This window comes from Rhinolophus ferrumequinum, chromosome 8 (genome assembly GCF_004115265.2).
Source record: "Rhinolophus ferrumequinum isolate MPI-CBG mRhiFer1 chromosome 8, mRhiFer1_v1.p, whole genome shotgun sequence".
In the NCBI taxonomy this organism is placed as follows: domain Eukaryota; kingdom Metazoa; phylum Chordata; class Mammalia; order Chiroptera; family Rhinolophidae; genus Rhinolophus; species Rhinolophus ferrumequinum.
The window spans coordinates 26,973,255-26,995,795 of NC_046291.1; the positions used below are offsets into that span (position 1 = coordinate 26,973,255).

The 22,541-nt window shown below is 38.2% G+C and overlaps 1 protein-coding gene across 1 annotated transcript in view; it reads right to left on the reverse strand.

Annotated features, from left to right (window-relative positions):
• Positions 1–22,541, reverse strand: part of PARD3B (par-3 family cell polarity regulator beta) — a 939,210-nt gene that overhangs the window by 352,684 nt on the left and 563,985 nt on the right. Inside the window, exons 12-15 of the mRNA XM_033112382.1 lie at positions 19,422–19,592; positions 14,789–14,921; positions 7,560–7,659; positions 96–211 (exon numbers count right to left, since the gene is read on the reverse strand). Coding sequence (XP_032968273.1) covers positions 96–211; positions 7,560–7,659; positions 14,789–14,921; positions 19,422–19,592 — 520 coding nt within the window. The remainder of the gene's footprint in view (positions 1–95; positions 212–7,559; positions 7,660–14,788; positions 14,922–19,421; positions 19,593–22,541) is intronic.

Here is a 22,541-nt window from a genome sequence, read left to right on the forward strand (position 1 = left end):
AAGGTTGCCGTTGAAGAAACAAAGGCAGGACATTGGGGAAGATAGATGGGCTGGGGCTGGACAGCTGACCTGGATGTCACCTCACCCTCACTTACCAAGGTCCATGCTCTTTGAGGCTTTCAGATTCATTGCTTCGGGCTGCCTGGCTGGTGTCACAGATCCAAAGTTGATGTGCTGATCTGGAAAATATACTGCCGAATCCACCCCAGAGCTGTGGAAAGAAACCATATGCTGTATTTGGGTTTAGAATGTAAACTCTCTCTCTCTTTGGTTGAAACGAAGCAGTTCTCCTTATGAACAAAGCCCCTTATCACTCTTTGCAGCTCGCGACCGTGCATTTCCAACCAATTCCTGACTCTCAGGATTCTGGTTTGAGACGTAGCCACTCTATTTTTATATATTTTACTCAGATTCTACGATTTAAATAAAATATTCTCTGGCTAATATTGTGTTTTCTTCTTCACTGATTTCCACTAATTGGGATCCTGCTGTACAATGTATAACTTGAAGCGTGTAAGGCGAGCCTGGGACACTCTGGCCCGTCAAAGGATGTCACCAGACATTAGCAGAGCCTAAAAGCAGGTCAAGAGAGTCCAGTGAGCTAAGCATGCCCTTCCTTTCAAAACAAGTGAAAGGGTGTATCCTTTAGAGAAAACCATCTTGTTGAATGACTGATGACTGCAGTGGTTTGATTTTCTACTTTTTTGGGGGGTCTATTTTCTAAAACGAATGTTAATGCTGAGCAAATAGTCTGCTCATCAATAATACCAAAAGGGAATAACAGGAAAAGCACAGTTGACAATTTAGACACTAGATACATCAAATGTCCATTACAGGCTTCCTCGTACTTGTAGTCAATCTCAAAGAATGCTATCTCTGCTGAATATTGTATTTCTTTTGCTTGAAGATGGAGGGGATTATATAAGGGAATTACGGACGATGCCTTATTTCTTGTTCTGGAAATAAATTATATTTAGGTGTTTTTAATAAATTAAATTACAGCCACCTTCTCCCTTGGTACTCTTGTATGTTTAGAAAGTAAATCTGATGGCTCGTTTCAACATAACTTTATCCGAATCTTAAATGCAGTGAAAACTCAAATCAAGTACCCTTGGTCAATTTGAAAGTACTGATGCTGAGTTTTTCAAACAATTGGGATTTGACACTATAAATAATACAACAATGCCCCACCCCCCAAGAAAAAAAACAATTATGAATGAGAGCCCTTCTAAAATGTACAGGGGATCTTGGTTTCTTTACCAAATATACCAAAATAGGTGTAATCTTTTCTTGAAACTCATTAGTCGTGCATATTTAATATTGCCTTGTGGAAATATTAAAATTAATATGTAGCTATAATAATATTGCTAAATGAATGAATGAACCTCTGTTTTTGTAATATAGTAGGTAGATTAAAGCCATATCTGTGGTAGAGAGCATAGCACAGCGCTCAAGAGCACAGATGCCAGAGCAGGTCTGAACAGTTCTAAATCCTGGCTCTGCTACTTACTAGGTAGCTGTGGGGCCTGAGCAAATTACTGAACCTCTATGTGCTTCAAATTCCTTATGTATAAAATGGGTATAATTATGCTCCCTGCCTCACAGGGCTGTTAAGAGATAAAATGAGTTACGATTTGTAACGTAAGGAGAATAGTGTGCGGCACAGGGTAGGTTCTGCAGAAGCATTTAGGGAACAAGTAGACCTGCTTTTCCTTCCCAAACAACCATAAGTTTCTGATGTTGGAGTTACCTAGGCTTTGACCAGTTTCTTTGCTTTCTCTAGTTTTTCAGCCTCTCCGTAGGCCTGTCACTAGGGGCCCTTCTCTCCTCCTATGGGGAAGGATAATGCTGAGGTGATGGTTAGGGCCTTGGCCTTGACAGCGAGACGCCAGGGTGCACAGTAATAAAACTTAGTTTATAAAGCTGCTGTAAGAATTAACTACATTAACATGTGTTAAATACTGACAATAGTGCCTGGTGCACAAGAGCTCAAGAAGTGAGCTATTAATCCTTTTCTTTATTATTGTAGGTTTGGAGTGGTCTTTGAATAAGGGCCTGAGGCTCTCTCCAGGAAAAAAAATTATACATGTTTGCATGACAATTTCTCAAGAAGTTGAAAGTACTCTTTAGAATTATGAAGGTTTTTTGGGGGTCAGGAGGGACTTCTTTCATGCTGTCTGGCTACATTCTCAATAGATAAAGCCACTGACAGATGAAGTGGATTAAATGTGGTATGTAGTGATGGCAAAATATGCCCACGGTGAACAAAAATCCATGACCCACTAGTGCTGTTCACACTGGCCTAGCATGACAGCAATGCTCTGATTGTTTCAGCCCATTTTAAAGATGAATTCTGAGATGCTACTATGACTACGAGCCTCCCCGAGCCTTGCTGTTTAGAAGCACTTGCCTTTAAAGGTGTTATCTGACCTTTTTTTTGCACCTACTTTTTCATCCTTTGATCTCTTGTGATGATGTGGTTGTAGTGTCTCAAAGACTCATGGCCTCCACAGCATCAGAGACTTTAAGAGCCAGAGGCATGAAAGGTCACCTCATCCAGCTCTTCATCTTAGACATGAGACGCTGGGGCCTGATAAGAGAAGGCTGATGTTCCAAGGTCACACACGCAGCTGGCCTGTGGCAAAGCCAGGACAAGAACTGTGGCTTCTTGAACTTTCCCCAGAGCCACAAGAACTTTGGCTAAAATTGTGACTAGCCATTTTATTGCTGACCCTGACTCCACAGAAATCAAAACTTTCCCTATTGGTGCAGATTTGCTCACTTGCTTATGCTGCTGACATCCTAGGTTAGCTTTTTGTTTCAATAGCATGGCGTGTACCATGAAATAAAGGAAAACCAAAGAGTTAATGAAAACAGATTCCATATGTCATCATGAAAGCCTTTAGGGAGGAGGTTTAGGACCAACATGTATATTCCTCATTAAAGCTTAGGTCACACTGCATTTAAAGTCCCCGGCTCAAGGCAGACTATGGGAATCTACCCTACTGAGTAACGTGCTTGTTAATCCACTTCATTGTTTTAGATTACTTTACCAAACTAGGTATTAACTGGCAAGTTAAGAATAAGAACTCAAGTTTCCTCAGACAGCTGGGAGACAATCATCCCAATTTCCATTTAAATAAACAAACAAATAAACACATAAATAAATAAATCCCAAGGTGGCAATGCCACTTAATGCAATAACACCAAGTAAGAATCTGCCTGAGCAAAGTGAATTTTTTTGCAGAGCTGTTAAGATATAATCAAGGATGATCAAAGACATAAAAAGCTGCTTTGTACATATACATGTAACAAATATTCATATACATATGGATATGTATATCTATCATCTCTATATCTCTTTCTCCATCTGTCTACCTGAATATGTTCATTAAGTTAATCACAGTGATACATACATCTGCTACCATTACTTTGAATATGACCCAGGGTACACTTTGAAAACCTTTAATAGAAGGATCCCTCTTGCAAGGGTACAAAATGGAAATAAGCCATAAACGGCTGATACCAGATTGGGAGATATTTAAGAAGGGCAGCGAGTGTAATATGAGACATGGGATTAAAACCAATGCGAGCATATAATGCACTTAAATAATGAGCATATTATTGAAGTCGTTAACGTGAAAATATTTTAGACAAGTAAGTTAGACTAGTAAAACAGTTTGCAATTTTATGCTACATATGGAAAGTTTTTGAAGTGAGAGAGTGACACAATGATTAACTATAAAATATGACATATTCTAATTTTGAAGGGACTTAGCTTGTGCTCATGGCTGAGTGGGCTGCAGTGGTTGGATACTGTGGGAAGCTGGAAGTTGACAGCAGGCCAAAGACACGTCTTAGATAAAGGCTGTGTTTTCAGCATGAACAACCAGGGAATCTATCAAACTGAAATGATACTCGATGTCAAATGATGCTGCATAATGAATAAATAAGGGTAGCAGGAAACATATACCAGTATCCTGAATGTGGTGACAAATCAGGAATGTGAAAGACATATAAGACCCAGCCATGAATGTTCAAGAACTCTCTGAAATAAAAGCAGGGGAGGAAGGTTTTAAGGGGTATGCCAAAAATATTATGTCTCAAGTCTCAGGTGTTGGTGAATAGGCTTCCACAATTGGCTACTACGAGTGAGAGTAGATATAGGTTTTGTGTGTGTGTGTGTGTGTGTGTGAGAGAGAGAGAGAGAGAGAGAGAGAGAGAGAGAGAGAGAGAGAGAGAGAAACGAGAGACAGAAATATGAGAAACAAGAGAGAACCAAGAGACAGGGAAATATGAACCGTAAAGAATAACAAATTATTACCTAAACTGTATATAAAATTCATAATATTCTGCCTGCTGTTAATTTGCCTAAAACTGTCCCTGCGATATCACAGTAGAAAATATATTTCCTTTATATTTATTTACTTTTTATTTAGACACACATTTTCTAAACTTTTGTCTAATAATTACTGACATAATAGTACAAATAAGTTCAGTAAATTCCTGATTTCATTTTGGTTCAAAGCATAGGCATCAAGTTTGATGAAATTTGGTTTTCATTCCTCATACAATACAGTTTTCTCCTTCACAGACTGGCTCTATCCTAAAGCACCACTTTTCCTTTTTAGAGGGCTTTAAACTATTTTTTTGGGGGGGTTTTGTTTTTTTGTGTTTTTTTTAAAGATAGGCGAGCCTCCCAGCATCCTTTGCTCAGCCATTTTGGATCCTTTCCAATCCTTCCTCCACCCCAAGTTTCACACATCCAAACCCCACTGCTGCTGGTCACCTAGGCAACGCAGCAGCTTGCAGGATGGAGCAGGTCACAGGATCCCAGGAGGGAGAGAGTTTCAGAGCTTTAGATTTGTTCCTTCCATCTCAAAAATGTTTTTGGCCCTGTGCCTTCGTCTCCAGCCATGCTACTCCTCCCTCCATTCAAGGCCTTCTCTTCTCTTGCCAGTCCCCAGACGGGACTTCGTCTATGGCTTCTTCCATCCACTCATCCTCCACAACGGAACTTGCTCAACTTGCTATTGTCACCCAGGTTTGAAACCCTTCAGTGCTTCTCCACTGCTCTCCGGAGAAGCTTGCACTCACGGAGCATGACAGACAATGTCCTTCCCATTGAGTCTTCCCCCAGACACCACATGCTTCAGCCACACTGCACACACCGCATTTCCCTCGCCCATCCCTTGGTTTTCCTAACCTAAATGCCCTTCCCACCCCTTCTCTGCCTCGTGAGCTCCTCTCTATTCTTCAAGCAACCATTTAAACACTACTCCTGTAAAACCTTCCATCATACCTGCAGGCAGAGTTAGTGGCCCATTCCTCTGGGCTCCAATAGCATTCTGTATCTAATGCTCAGCAGGCTGCTTCCTAATTATCTGTGTGTCTGTGTCTCCAAGAGGAGACTGCATTCCTTGTGGGCAGGGACGCTTTCCAATCCGTTTGAGTACCTTCTGCAGTGCCTAGCTCAGAGTTCCGTAAATACTTCTGAACGGGTGAGTAAGTGAATGAATGACTTAATAATCACATAGTGTGGAACAGAAAAGAAGAATAAAGTCTCAGGAAATGACATACTTTTGATTGAAAGATTACTGTTGATGCTGAAGAGAGCAGTTCCAGTAAAGCAGTAAGAACAGAAACCTAAACACATGGATTTAGGGAAGAAGAGGGGGGCAAGGAAGAAATTATTGTTTCAAATCATGTAATGAAGATTTACAACAGTGAGGGCCAACATAATCTGTTTTTCCAGATCATGGTGGAAAGAGCTTTCCTGAAAAGGGAAGGAGGAAAGAAAATCTGTGGAGACATAGAAACTGCCAAAAAGGCAGTTGCTGATTCTCAGTAATTTTATCTCTGTGACTTCTCTGAACTACCTCTCTCACCTGAAAGCCTGTCCCCATCCTCCGCAGCACAAGTCCTAGGACCTTTTACTGTAAATGCCTCAGAAGGGATCCAAAGAGCCTTTGGCATCCAAGGAGATGACCTAATCCATGTGACACACCAACTGAAATCTGGGTCGTATCTTACTAGTCTGCTGAAACCCTACAATAAGATTTTACTACCTAATTAATAAACTCTGTATTCCTTATCCTTGCACTCCTGGCTTATCATCTGGCCAATCAGCCATGCTACAAATTGCACAAATCAACTTACTTCCCCAGCTCTATGCTATTCCTTCTACCCTTCCCTCTCTTTGAAATCCCCTTCCTTCCTGGGCTTACCTCATGTCCCTCTCCTATTCATATTTTCAGGTTCAGTTCAAATGCTACTTTTCCCATAATGTTTCCCCTGCTCCTTTATCTGGAAGCATTCTCCTCTGCCTCGGATGACCAGAGAATTTTATCTATACCTTCTAGAAAAGATTACTTTGCACCTTGTGTTCTAGTTGTCACTTTTACCGACTAGCCTACCATCTTCTTGAGGGTAGGGTTTACATCTGATTCATCTTTGCGCTATCGCAACAGTTTTGCACATGTACACAGGATAAACACTAAAGTGGAATACATAAAATTATTTTTGAAATGGATTTTTAAATGCCACCAATCTGTGATTTTTGATTCAGGATTGAGGCAGGCAATGGAAATGAATGTACAAAATTAAATATGTCCAGATTTTCTTTCAAGAAGCACCCAGAGAGACTGACAGAGAACATTATTATGATTATGACTTTAGTTTGTGAAACTATGTTTGTGTAAGATAGCTGACTTAAAAAATGTAGAAACCAGGGATAACTAGAGGTAAGCTTCTAGCTAATAAAGTTAACTATATTCTTGTTGTGTTGCTTTATTTTTTAGCAGATTGTAATGAAAAGTATAACAGGAATAACAAAAGCATTGCTGCAAGAAAAATTAAAAAATTCACAGGATTATCATGGGACATAGAATGGAATAAAATGCACAGTTTTTTAACAGCCATAATAAATATAGAAAATAGCAAAGGGGCAATTTAATGATTTTTACAAGTCATCAGAAGAACAAAATCTATGAATTCCACTAGTCAAATAGTGTGTATGCTTAGTAAATCTCTCTCTCACTCATGCTTGTGTGATTCTAAAAAAATATTGATTTTTTTTTTTTGGTTTGTATTACAGAATGGATATAATATTGGGCATTCTTTTCAATATTTTAGATTATATATGGTGTTGCTTTAACTTTTGAGATTCCATTAACTTTCTTGGAACAGCTATTTTTAAAATACCTTTAGGGCTTGCCAATTACAAATGAAGAAAAAAAAAAAACCTAAGCTTTATGTCTTCTCAGTTTTGTTTTATACCTTTCCATATAACTTTCTTTGAGTCCCACTGTTCTAGTTTTTCACTCCAAAAAAAAAAAAAATCAATAATTTTCTTAACTGTTTTATAATATATGATGAATCTTAACAAATTCCAGGAAGCAACATACGAACAACCTAAGTTATTAGCTATGAGAAGCTTTCACTGGAAAGGAATTATATGAGCTTTCCATTCTGGAAACAAATAGATATAAAATAAGGTTTCTGGGTTTTCCCAGAAAACCATAACAAGGAACATTTATGATGTACCATTTTATCGATACCTGTGGCTGTAATCTTCAAGGCCCAATTCCAGAACGGGATGTGGTGGTGGAGAAGGTGGGACTTCAGTCTCGCCCCATCCGTCACTGGGAGGCAATGGCTCTATAAACAAAGAACAAATGCAGCTGTCGTAAACTGGAGGCAGAACTGTTCAGTGCCTGGCTTGGTTTCAGTCCATCTCTCAGACTCAATTTTCACCAACACATAAGCAAACCTTGAAATAAATACATCCTCATATGGAATTGAAGGATTTGTATGAGAGCTAATGCAGCCTGTACGAACTAAGCCTGCTAATATGTTTTTATGCTGCTGACCTGCTGGCAACCCCTGGCAAGTCCATGCATCTTGACTACCTTTTCCAACCTAGGACAGGCTGAAACATATTCATTACTTGTGATTTGTGGAAGATTAACAAAGCTATTTCTTTTATGACACCCTTTTTTGTAAACAAGACTCTATAATGAATGCTCTGGATTACACGGTGATTTAAACATTTGCCTTAGTGACAAAATTATTTAAAAAATCATGAGCTACAGTATATCTACTCACCATTTATACACAGTAGAGGGAGAAAATACACTTTTTGTATCTGTTTCATAATGGAAACCCTTGAGAGCAAAAGATTAGGTCTGAAACCTGGTTTTTCCACCCACTAAAAATGTATACATTTTCAATCTATTGTACATAAAAATATAGTCATGTATCCTAAATATTACTACAACTTTTAACAAATAAGGTTTGTTGAGAACTTTTCGTGCATCACACATTGTGTTAAGCATTATGTATGTTATGTCATTGAATGCTCATCATTAATGAGGATGTTACCTAATATGTAAAAAACATTATGGAGCATCCTGGTTAAGAGTACGGTTTGTTGAGAAATGCTGAATGCTTTCAATTATGGCTCCTAAGACTGTGTAAACTTGGGAAAATTGCTCAACTTCTGTAAGTCTTGGTTTTTAAATCTATAAAGTGTGGATAAGAATACTTTTATTGGAGAAGTATAAAGATTACATAAGATGGCGCATATTCAAGCAGTGATTTATAAATGCAAAGTGCTAATAAGTACAGAATTATTATTCTATACATCATAAATTCTACCATGTATTTATTATAGTGAGATATTTGGTAAAAAGTGGACCCATTATTTCCCTGATTTCTGGAACAAGAAAAAAGTCTCTGTCCTTGAAAAATGCTGCTGGTAACAGAACGTGCTTTGTTGACTTGCCCACAAGCCAGGTTTGATGGTGAACTTTCATGTGTCAACCTGCCTGGAGCATGGGGTACATAGATATTTGGTCACATATTATTCTGGGTTTTTTTTTGAGATTTTTTTTTGGGGGGATGAGTTTAACATTTAAATCAGTAGACAGAGTAAAGCAGATTGTACTCCCTAATGTGGGTGGCCCTCATCCAATCAGTTGAAGGCCTGAACAGAACAAAAAGGCTGACCTTCCTCTGAGTAGAAAAGAATTCTTCTTGCCTGACTGCCTTCAAACTGGGACATCAGCTTTTTCCTGCTCTTGAACTCAAACTTAAATATCAGCTCTTGCTGGGTCCTGGCCTGAAGACTGGAACTACATCATCAGCTCTCCTAAGACTGCAGCTTGCCACCTCACTCTCCATTGGTTCTATTTCTCTGGAAACCTTGATGAATACACTAGGCAAGAACTCGATTCAAGCTCTGCCCCAGGGACTAGTATAAAATGGAGGTGGTTCTGTAACAGTGCTACATGTCCCTGAGAATGAGGCTTTAAGCAGCAATCTGACAAGATGACCAGGGTACAGAGGCATGAAGAACAAAGGCAGCCAGCGTTGTCCCCCTGCACTTACTCCCTCCCCTAGTCATTTGGTAATATGGTAGCTGTCAGGCAGCCAGAGACCTGCTGAGAGAAACAGAGCAGAAAGACGGCAATGTCAACTGGGGACCAGGGACACACTGGGACATCTTTTCTGCTGGCTCTAATTTCTCTGCCCTCAACTTCTCAGTCCATCTTCCACACTGGGGGTAATCGTAGCTGTGATCATGTAACTTGCCCACTCAGACACATTTCAGTTGCGCACAATTATCTACAGAATAAAGGTCTGCATCCCTGGCAGCCAACTTCATCTCCTGTTATACATTAGCCACCCAGGACTCCTTACTTACTGTTGCCCAACCACAAGTCTGGGTTCTCCTGCCTCAATGTCTCTGCTTATATAATTGCAAAACCCACACCACCCGCCAAAGTTCCACCCTTTTCCCAACATCCACCTTACATATCACCTTCTGTATGAAACCTGCACGGTTGCTCTGGGATCTGTCAGTACTCTCATAACAGTGGCAGAGGATGCTGGTACTCACTCTATTTGCGCTCTTCCTTTCTTCCTGGGCACATGGACCTACCCGCGATCCCATTCCCAGCCCTCTTTGACCTAGAGCAGCTCTGGCCATAGAATGTGAATTATTATGGTGAATGTGATTCCCAGTCTCAGTGAGTAACAAAGGGAGTGCCTACCTTCTCCCCCTTCTCCCCCTTTCCCTTCTATCAGCTACAGGCACAGGTGGAGGAGGTGCTAAAAGATGGCCCAGCTACTACTGGAAGGAGCCCAGGTCCTCAATCATTGCATGGAGCACAACCCTCCTGCTGCCAAGCCTCACTGGGCGGTGGTATCAGTAAAAAAATACACTTTCACTGATTTTATCCACTGACGTTTTGGGTTTATCTATTGATATTATGGAAAGTAACTCCTGGATAACATTTATCACATGCTTCTTTTGCAAGGAGTTACATATTGACCTGGCATCTATGTTTATTTCTCTTACTGGACTGTAGGTAACTTCCTTCTTGTCTTCCCCTTTCTCCTCTCCAGCCTCTTTAGCATCTTCTCTGGCTACTTCACGTTTTATTACAATCATTAACTTTAACTTTTATTTCATTCACGAACAATCTATGTGTTTCTAAAGTAGTGATAGGAACACAAAGTAAATATCTTCTTTGTTGACAATACCCTTAGGTACATTTTAAAACAATATATTCAGATGCATTTAAAACAATATATTCAGATAATATATATATTATATATACCTTTATTAAGCCCAATATCACTGTGAAAATCTGGAATTCCTGTGAATTTCATTGAGTGTAAGTCTTGATGGTATATATATATATATATATATATATATATATATATATATTCCCACTTCATTATATATATATGTAATATATATATATATATATGAATGCTGAATAGTACACACTGTAGTCATTACTCCATTGATGACTAAATGACTCTTATTTTTATCAACATCTTTTATTGTTGTTACTTGATTTACAGAATCCATCCTTCCAGGACCAGATCCGGAGAAAAAAAGGGGCGGGGGAGGTAAAGGAGATGGTGACTTTGGACAAGGGCTCAGCAAGTTATGGCCCTGATCCAAACTGGCCCACCGTCTGGTTTTGGACCTAAAGTTTCATTGAATGCCCATTCATTTCCGCACTGTCTATGGCTGCTTTTGCGCCACACCGGCAGAGTTAAGGTGTGGTAACAGAAATTCTATGGCCTATGAAGCCTAACATATTTCCTGTCCAGCCCTTCACATGCAATGTGTGCTGACCCCTGCTTTGGACTAGTCTGGTGGACACTAATAGCCTGCATTCATCTTTACATCCCTGATCGTGTATTCTGCACAATGGCGGTATCCAATAAACATCAGTCAAATTGAAAAGTATAATTCAATTTCTGATCACCACTACAGAGGTAGTGCCTTACATGCTATGGAGGGGTGCACACATGCTGCTTCCCAGGAGGAGACGCTTTAGGAGTAATTATACTATTAGATATCTCCTCAAAGGACCCCAGGGAACACAGATCCAGTGGGACAGACCGTAGGATCAAACCATTTGATTTGGGGTAGGGATGAAAATCTTAAAGGAGACCTCAGTGGGTCTCCTAGGCAGACTTGGGGGGCAATGGGTGAATGAGGAAGGGGTTGGGGTGCCGTGGACCTGAAAGAGAGGGGAAGCAGGAGTTGGGCACAAAAGGGGAGATGAGAGCCATGAAAGGAGAGATAATAACAAACCAGAGGCAAACTGCGCCTAGGCTATTAGTTGGCCTGGGGTGAGGTCTGCCAGCAAGCTTCTTCAGAAAGTACAGTGCTGGTGGACTTCATTACCATTCAAATGCTTAATAGGATTTTACAGTAACCCCCTGGGACACAAGCTCCTTTCTTATTTCCATCTCGGAGTAACACTTACTCCACGGAGGGCATTGCTAGCAATTCTACACCACAAATGTCAATTTTATGGTGTTACAATTTCTACAAACATTAGTTCTAAAAATGTCTTTTCTGTGTAACAGCTTGACAGGAATATGTATGCATAAAAAAAAATAACCGTGGAATCGTGGGTGGTATGTACTATTATTACAAAAATAGATGGAACACAGCATATCAACATTGGATTTTTAAATATACAAAGGAAAGGAAAAAGGGAAGGAAAAAAAAGTTAATGTTTTGGCTGTACCAGTTCCACTCTTCACTAGACATTACATTTTGTCAAGTCAATTTTGTTTTTCTAAAGACACTCCTTAAAATATTTGGTGGTGGCGAGTCAACACTCACTCAGGTTTCATGAGTCTCTTAGTGGCCTATCGCCACCTCACATTTATCTGAGACTTAGGAACTCTCAACAGTTCTCAGAATTTAAAATGTTATTAATATTACAAAGAGATGATGATCATGATATTCTTCTCCAGTATCATGTTTATAAATTCTGTTGTTTATATACATTTTTGTCTCTAAGTCAATCAGCTTATATGAGAAGAGAATTTTACCTACTGGCCTCTTACAATTAAAATTTAATGAGTCAATACTTTGATAGGTCCAATTCTTGTAACTGAGTATTTTAGCATATCCACAAGGAAATAATAACAGTAGATTTTCTCTGTTTTTTAAGAAATAAAGTTTATTGAAGTCACTTCTTGAAAGAACTGGATTTTTTATGTTTACCTTAGAAAACTGAGGTCAGGGGAGGGAGGGTAGTAGGTAGCTGATTTGCATGTTTTTTTTTCACTGGTGTAAAAGTTTTTCTACCTGTCTGTGTCTCAGGAGGAAGAGGATAGACATCTCTCAGTGGTTGTCTGTAGTCACTTGTGTCTAAAATACTCTAGCTGTTCAGTGGCAATACAAACTATGAACAATTCTACTGAAGTCCCAAAGTATTGTTACATTTTGTTTTTAGCATGTGTTTTGAGTGGACTTCATTATTTAAATACTTTTCTGGATGTACTCTTATACTTGATATAGTTCTATAGTTTCATTAGTTTAGCCTTTGTTATCCTTTCTAGAGATATTATCAATTTCCTTGAGTATCTCAATGTTCTCTAAAAATATGCTGTGTAATTATCATTTCAGCATTGATATTTTATAGGTAAAGAAAACGAAACATGGTAGGAAGTAACATGCCCAGCGCTCCTTTGGATGTCACTGGTGTAATTTGGAATGAAACCCTGAACTTGGATTGTCACCAGACCACATGTTGCTTGAGAAATAAATGCCAATCAAATTACATAAAGGCTAGATATTTCAATACAGATGCCAATGTTTTGATCATTATATGTTCATGGTAGAGAGAAGGCTGTTCTAGTCTGTGGAAAACTTGCTGTTCCCACCCCAGATTCTCCTGCTATTGAGATTTAAAGTCTCAGAAGGAGATCTTGCTTTGTTAACAAAATTTTTAATTTTTTTCTTTTTCTTTTTTTTAGAAGAAAAGAAGAGGCATTTCTTTATCTGATACAAAGTAAAGTCAGCTTCTAGTGGACACTCTTAGTAAGAGGTGAAAGGATTTAACAGTTTCAAGGAACCAGTGTAAGAACCATGCTGTGGTTCAGGCAATGAACTTGAGTGAGAGAGACAGGACTTGAATCTCATCTCTGCATGGGTCAAGTATGCGGTCTTTGGTTAATTTACTTTCTCTGACTTTCTATTTCTTCATCTGTAAAATGAGACTAATAATATTACCCACTTCAAGTGTGCATGTAAATTGCTTAACACAGTATCTAACAGACAGTAAACACTTAATAAATAAATGGTCACAGCTGTTGCTACTACTGTCACTAAAATGGAGGAATTCAGAGGGAAAAAACATCGCATTCTGATGAAACAATTTAATCTAGAGGAACCTCAGGTTCACAAGTCTGTTCTGATGGAGTAATTTCAGAGCTTAGAAATTGTTCCCACATAGTTAAATTTTGATAGTATCTTAAGTGTAAATAAGGGACTGGTTACATTGACACTACCTCTCTTCAATAGGCCACTGGATGTGATGCTGTAGCATATTCAGTGACATACTAAGGTGTTCATAATGTATTATTAATTTAAAACGCAATTTCTCAAACATTATGTCTAATATATTTCATTTTCATTTCACTTTACATACACATATTCGCATGGAGGAAAGACTTGAAATATATACATAAAAATGTTATTGATTAGTATCTTTGATAGAAGTATGGCTAATATTAAACTTTTTTATTGCTTTTCTCTAAATTGTTTTGTAATGAATACGTACTGTTTTTACAGTACAAAAATTAAAATTATTAAAGAAAGGAGATGCAGGGGGAAGAAAAGAATTTTCTTGGTAACCTGAAATACCAATGTTTGGAAAAAAGAAAAGAAAATCCAAGTTTTATACATCTAGAGCTCTACTAGAAATGTGATCCCTATGTAGCAGATAATAAGGGAAAGAGTTCAGAGAGACCATAAAAGGACATTCCAACTGTCACACAGTTCATGGTCCTTACCACACTCATCTTAGAATCTAGCATAAATCTGTGAGTCATGTTATGACCGTTTTATGGGCTCACACTAGTCTGCACATTTTTTAAGTTTAGTACTTATTTATACTTCTTAACTTCCAATATTAAACGATTGTACAAATACATATAATAACAGTTTGCCCGTTTGTTTCTCCAGGCATGGTTTGTTTTATACATAACCCTCCATGTTTCGGGCATCAAGCATAGAACTGTCAGTTCAACTGGAAGCAACGCCAGGAATCTGCTTCACAACTTCTGAGTCAGCTCTCCCACTCCGTTCGTTCTCAGTGTTCATGACTCAGAATAACAAAGTCTGTACTTTGTTTAATTAACTCCCCTTTGTTCCTTTTTTTTCCCCTTTCTTTCTTTTCAACAAAAACATAGTGTGTTTTCTCACACCATTTGCAGTGGATGAAAATGGACAGACCCTTACCTCTCTGTTTGTCTTGTGGACCGTAAGTGCCAAACGGATGCAATGTACTATTTTCATTTCTCCTGGAGGTGGTCACAGCGTTTTGACAGTTCTCAAAGCATGGCTTAGAAAATGCCCCGCATTCTGCAGGCTCCTAACGGATAAAAATAAAAATTGTATTTGCTTTTTTAATATGTTCCAACTTGATCACTGGAAGCAAAGCGAAAGAATGATCGATTTATAAATAATCTTTCAAGAGTCTATCACACATAAATCTTCAATTGTGGGAAATCAAAATGGCCCTCTCAGTTAAAATGTCTTCGAGTATGAAATAAATAAAAAAAATACTGACAATGTGGTGCTAAGGATTAGGAGTGCTGATAGCCAACACAAAAGAGGATTAACTTTATTATTCTTTCCCCCCACTTACAACTGGCTTCTTTCAAATTTTCCTCCATTTGGGAGTACAGCTTGTGGCAGTGTCAACACGAGTATACAGTTTATGCCAAGGGTGTTTCTCTGCCAACCAGCTGGTTCCTCTCTCTCTCTCCCTTGGCGACTAAGTGCATATGCTCTAGGACAAGTCAGAACCCAAGCCGCTCGCCACTGAAATGCCATGAGTATGTCCCACTGCAGACACTAGGTCTTTTTGGCCAGGAGCTAAAACAAACTGCTGTGACAATGCCAGGCAGTGGTTCTCCTGAGATATTTTTGTCATTTTTTTTTTCCATATTCCCCCTCTTATTTTGATTTTGACAGTCTGTAAACAAATTCAGTTTCCTTAAAACCAGAATAACACTCCCACGGGCCATGTTCCACAGGTGCAGGAGAGGGAATAGGAGGGGGCTGATTATAGAGAGCTATTTGTTCAAGAGGATTGGGGCACAGAGAACTGGGTTTTACTATTGCTCGTATTATGTGTCTTTCTAACAGATTTCAAGGAAGGCATTTGGAAGCCATCTCATGGCTGTGCCCTTTATTTGTGAGACGATCATGCCACAAACAAACAACTGATCTGATCCCCAAAGCTTTTTCCTTCTTCAAAAAGCATTTGGCTCAAACAATGTATTTGATTTATACTTTCCTCTTTAGTTACAAAACCTCCGCACCCTGCTAGTTAAACAAAATATTGAAAACATTCCACTTATGCATTCTTAATAATTAAAATGTTTTCAGCTGCTGAAGGTCCGTTAGCTTTTTGTCAAGGCTTGTAACACTTTTTCCACACCCAGTGTTTCCATACCTTTTGCTTCTGTACTGCTAGTTGAACCAAGACGAGTACTCAGGCAAACTATTTTAAAATTAAAGCTGGGGTCCTGGTAGCAGGCGAGGCAGGACTTACCTTGCATGGTCTCGTGCTTTGACTTAACAACAAGAACAAAACATTTTTTTCCCCCTGCTTTCCCAGCTCTTTGATAAATGACACAATCGATATCCCAACAAGTGATCAGTAAGCAGCCTAATTAAAGTATTCAGCCTGTAAAATAGAGCTGTCGTGGACCCCTCCATTAGTGTCCCAACCAATAAAAAATATAATGGATTTTAAAACATATTCTGCTTCTACCAAGATGAACTTGCAGCAGGAAGGGAAATGTTTTGGGGAAGGGGAAAAAAAAAAACAGGTCATAACCCATTTTTTAATACCAAGTCTCCAGGCTCAAATAGAATTACAATTGAACACCAAGCTCATCCTTTGAAAAACATGTTTCTGTTTAAAATGATTTTGATTCAATCAAGGGCTCATTATGTATTCTTCAGGAGGTCCTCATCAAAACTGTTTACGTAGCTTGTACATCTGGGTAATGTGGGAAAATACCCCAACAACTATATATTTTGACTTTTCTTAAGTAGCTTCTTCAATTTTTTTTTTTATATCAATATAAGGTTCAAGTAACTGTTTTGGTATTCTTGCCAAGTCTAACTAATTGATTTGCCTGAATGTATGAGCACTGCTGAGACCTTTTTCTAGGTTACAGATGCTTTTTTATTGTACCTGACGGTGACTGCTGTTTCACAGGAGAATATACCAAAAACATGAGCACACAATATACGCATTGACAGAGTAAAACACAGATTTGGGAGATCAAATAGCTGCAGATTTTTTTCCTGCAATTTAATAAGGATTAGCTATACATTAAGCTGCTGTCTTTATAAGAAAAAATGCTCTTTAATCTTCATGGGTACCACCGAGATTCTCAATAGCTGAGAGAGTCAAATGCCTGCTTATACCCCCTGGAAAGCATGTAAATATTAAGAAAACTAAAAATGGATCTTGTTTAAATGTCCTCATAAAGACTGCTTATTGTCCCATTTCTTATTCCCAGTTGATCCCCTAGTGAACTATATTAACAAGACATTTCTGAGGATGCGCAACAAACTGAAACTTTAGTACTTTCTTCTGATGGTATAACTGTCAACCCACTTCAGAGTATGAGAATTAAAATGAAAAAATCTGTAATAAAGGAGAATGAAAATGATAAAATGTCTCAACTAGATGAGCCAAAATAGAGAACTCTTATCCACTAAGCATTTATATGTTTTAGAGAAAGACAGGAAATTAGGGAAGATGAGAGGTAGGGGGCTAACCAACTCTTAACAACCATATTCATTTTTTTTTTTTTTTTACTGCACAGGTATGGTACTCTACAGCAGTGTCCTCCAGACTTCTCTCTTAGTTGAGGTATCTTTGCTCCCGTACATCTAAGTGACACTGAATACACAGATGCACAGACTGGCCCTCCTCCACACCCAGCTCCAATGACTGGGTTCCATGAAGTCCTAGGGCTCTGGAGTAAGAACCAAATTAAACTAGAAAGGAGCCAATTCCCTCATGGACGGCAGCAATAAATAAAGGTTTTATAACTACTATGTACATAAGTAAAATCCGTTAAATATTCATGGAAGCCTCTCTGTCACTTAAGCAGACACAAATGTTGAAATAGAGTTGGCTCATTATATATAGTCTCCAGTAATTGGCCAATTTACATTTATTTAACATTTACAAGGTTATGTATAGAAGAGTAAAAAGGTGCAGTTACTCCTTTCCAATAGCTGATAATGTAACAAAGTAAGATGCAGTTTGTATTTACTATTGTAGCTTACCCCCTCCGATGAAGTAGGTCTCAGATGCAACTTTTATTCATTCATTCAACAATATTTATGAAGTGTGTATGATTTGCTGGGAAATGAGGATATATTAAGGGAAGAAACAGATAACAGTATCTGTCCTCTACAAGTACCCAGTACTCAACAATGTATGTCTTCACATAGCCAAAAAAATGACCAGCCTGGGATTTTAACTCAAGTAATCCAAAATTCTAGAGCCCCTGCTTTAACAACTATGAGCCCTGACCACCTTCTTTTTAAATTTGTTTTTTTATTAAATATATTGGGGTGACATTGCTTAGTAAAATTATATAGGTTTCCAGTGTACATTTCTATAATATATCATTTATATATTGCATTGTGTGTTCACTACGCAAAGTCAAATCTCCTTCCGTCACCACATATTTGACCCTCTTCACCTTCTCTACCTTTCTCCCTCCCCCCTTACCCTCTAATAACCACGAAACTGTTGTCTGTGTGTATGATTTTTTGTTTGTCTTGCTCATTTTTTGCTTTCCTTAACTACTTTCTACTCTTGATAATTTGAAAATACTTATATTCTTTTAAGTTTTAAGTTGAACTTATTAAAGTCAATATTTTATATTAGAGTCTTTTTAATAGTATTCTATTTTAACTTTGCATAGTATTGTATTACACAAACATTTGTCCTTAGAAAATATATGTGTGATTTGTTGATATTTTTATTAACTCTTAACTACTACCAAATTTTTTCTTCTTGTCTTTTCTTAAAACAATTTTTAGGAGTGTTTAATAATTATTCTTCATGTATAAGAGAAAATAATGTTAATGTAACTGTATAGTATAATTATGTAATTGTGTAGTATAATAATATGATTATATAATATAAATATAATAATTGTAAGGGAAATGTTTATAGATATTAGTATTCAAGAATATTTTATGCTTATACCTCATGTGTAAGTAAAAATATTCCTTACATTAAAAATATCCATAAAGAAATCATGATAAAAGATTTCAAGAATATTTAACTTAAAACTTTTATTGTTTTAAGCAGCTTGCTTAATAGATCAAATTTTAAATTAGTTAAGCCTCAGTTCTATACTATCCATGTGTATATTATGGGGGGAATCTAGACATCTGACTACATTATAACAATCTTCACATTGAGAATTGTACATATCTGATGAAGAATTTTCTAAGGTAGAGATACTGCTAGCACGTCACTCAAAAAGTATAGAAAAATATTACATACTTTAATAATTTATTATGTGAATAAAGCCTTATTCATAGTCCAGAGCTTTAGGAATTTCTGGCAGAAAAAAACTAGAAAATACGGACCTGTTACATTTGATAAATTACTTACTTTATATGCACATTTTTACACCTTCTAGTTATGCCTAAAATATACAACCACCTGTTCACCACATAAATCCATCAGAGCCCTTCTGAGGCATATTTTTCCAATTTTAGAATCAGTATGAGTCTAGCTACCATACTAGCGATGGAAGTTTGCATATTCAGGTGGCCATTTGGGGAATTTGCTGAGGGAAATAAAGATTTGCATCACCTCCATCGGTCTCTCTGGCCTCCTCAGAATCACCAACTGGATCATCCCTCGTATGTTTCCTTCCATGGACATCGATCGCCTAAGTGTTTCCATAGCTTCGTGGTTGGACTTTCCCAAAAGAGATTCCCCATTAACTGCAATCAGCTGGTCATTCATCCGCAGACGACCATCCTAGGGCAGAGGAAAGAAAAACAGTATTAAGTAAAGAAATGAATGATGATGACAGCTGGCTTTTTAAATATGAAAAAAAAATTTCAGCTATTAGGAATGATTTATTTTCTATGGAAGAGAAAGGTTCTGGAGCTTATCAAATAGTCACAAATATGAACAATAATGAATTTTGTGAAAGTGTTTTTTAGACATCTTAAAGCCCTGAGATGCAATAATTTAGACATTTGCAAACATCTCTTACCTAAATCTTTGGCAAGTATGCTACCCTGGTCTAATTCTGCCATTTGTTCTGACAGGGGCCATGTTGTTGACTTAAGGAAAGAGGGTTAGGAAACAAAAGGAAGTGGTCATATCGCTTGAAACAAGGCTTTGCATTTTCAGGCTCACAGAGACATCATGCTTAAATATTGTGTGCTTGACAGTAGCATGTCTCCTGATATCGTTGCTAGCTCTACTGAACAGTGCTGAAAAAAAAAATTCTCATGTAATTTTCTCTAACACAACCAAAAAGTTGTTAGTCTGCTAGTCTGCAAAAGAATACAGAGGTGGGTAGTGAAGGACCAATTTGCTATGATGTCTTCTGGCAGAAAAGCTTGAGAAAGGGGATTGTCAAGCTTTTTGCAAGAAGGTTCTGACTGATGAGTCCTTTTACCCAGCATCTCCAGGAGGGAACAGAACCTCAGAATGTAGATAGGCAGCCCAGACTCTGGTCTAACTCAATTCTAGACACCAGTCATTTTCAGCCAGAAGTCTCTCACATGTGAGCAGTAGCTAACAAATTGGGATATCAGCTCTGCCGACAAAAGAAATTAAGGGGATCATGGTGTATCTCCCCAACAGGCAGCCTGGAGGAAAAAATGCTTAAAATGTAGACACTTATATTAGGGACGTTATGTCTAATACCTGTTTCACTCTAGGATAGAAAGTTCTTGCTATGACACACCGAGGCACTTTTAGAAATATTATGATACAGCTGCTGCTAATAAATTTAAGAAAAATAACAGTAGGAATGTATAACAACTTACCTTCCCAGAGATTTTTTTCCCCTTAATTATCTCAAGTGATTTTTACAAAACTCAAGAAGTAGATTAATGTTTTTATTGACATATTTACAGATAAGGAAACTGAGGCAGGGAAGTAATGTAACTTGCCCTAGGTCACAAAAGCAAGTCAGAGACAAACCGACTCAAGTTCAGGTTTCTTGTCTCTTCAGTCTTTCTGCTACAGCTCCCTGTTAGTCCTCTCTAGACTACAATTGTGCAACACTAAACTAGGGAAAGGGAAATATTAAACAGTCTGTGGTTACAAGTATCTGGGATCCATGCTCAAGTCAACGGAATGAAATGCAAAAGAAAAACTTCCTCAAGAAAGGAGAAAACCAGACATACAATGCGCAATAGGACCAACCCGATAGCTCTGGGAGAGAAATCATGTGGACAAGTTGATAAGCTTTGACTAATGCAGTAGCAGATGGTCAGAGGAAGTTCCTCTGCTGACAGCGGAGAAAGGGTGAGCGGTGAAAGCTACTCTGGATGGTTAATGCCCTCATGCAGACGCAGTGCGCATGCCGCCTGCTGGACAGGGTGGTGGCCACATAGGAGTGCGGAGGCCACCCAAAGGAGCACACGCCCACCAGATGAAGACTCTGAGATGGCAAGGCAATGGGATCGATAGAGAAGGGTGTAAAATCAGAGCTGTGCAATGTCTGAGTCGACTACTTCAACGGACCATAATGTCCTCCTCTCCCTTCTTCTTGTTTACCCACTCCACTTAACCTTTATCCTAATTTGGAGCAAATTTGGAAATGAGATTTACAGGAAAAGCCAAAGAAAGAAAGAAATCTCTTACAATATTATTGACTATATTCCCCATGCTGTACTTTACATTATTGTAATAGCTATGTAGAGTGCCAGGTGGGTAGTAGGCTTATCAGGGATCACTTTGTAAATTATATAAATGTCTGACCCCTATGCTGTACATCTGAAAATATAAAATACTGATTGTCAATTGTAATTGGAAAAAAAATAACACTAAGAAAAAGAGAAAGAAATCTCTTTATTTCTGTTATCTAATTTTGAGTGAGGCACATAAAAAAATAAGATTAAGTTTACTGGAAATGGGAGTAAAACAAAAACAATTTTAGTGGTTTAGTCCCATGCAGTGAGATTCAACTTGAGAAATTATTCTACGTGCATTTTGGCATTTAATGGAATGAGGACTATTGGGCTGAATCTTGAGAAGGAGGTTAGAAGGGTCATGAAAAATCTTTTTAGGACGACAGGAGGCAGATGTGTGGTTTTTAAAGTGGAGGAGGAAGCAGAAGAGTTGGATCGAGATCCTAGCTCTGTTCCCAGGAAATGAGGTCTAATGCTGGATCTGCAGAGGCCTAGTCTTGTCCTCTGTAACAGGAAGAAGATAAAGATTGAAATGTTATGAATATCTCTACAATGGAGGGAATGAAATCTGAGTGAGATCCCACCTGGTAACCTCCTGTGAACCTCCTCTATGATGTATGGGACAAGGTCTGTGTGAAGATAAAACTAAGAGATACATAGATGTAAGAACATTTCTTTTGGTAAAATAATCTCTTATTAACAGGTATTAAGCACACACTCTTATTTTCAGCTCCATTCCGAGTCTCAAGCATGCAGAGCTACCCTGAAATAGAAAATGTTTGCTCTGTCCACGTCCCAAACAAAAAGGCAGGTCAGGCCACCACAGGGCAGCTGGGATTTTATTTTATTTTTATTAGGAGACATTCACATTCATTACAAGCATCACCAAAGAGCTGTGGGCGCGATAAAAATCCACACACACTCATTGTAAGGCTTGGCTGGTCTGTTGCTATAGGTGTATGCTTCTTTCTTTGTAAGATAAATGACGGGTAATTCCAATAATGGTGATGCCATGCTGTCCTAACATTTAGAATATAATCACAGAATTTAGAGC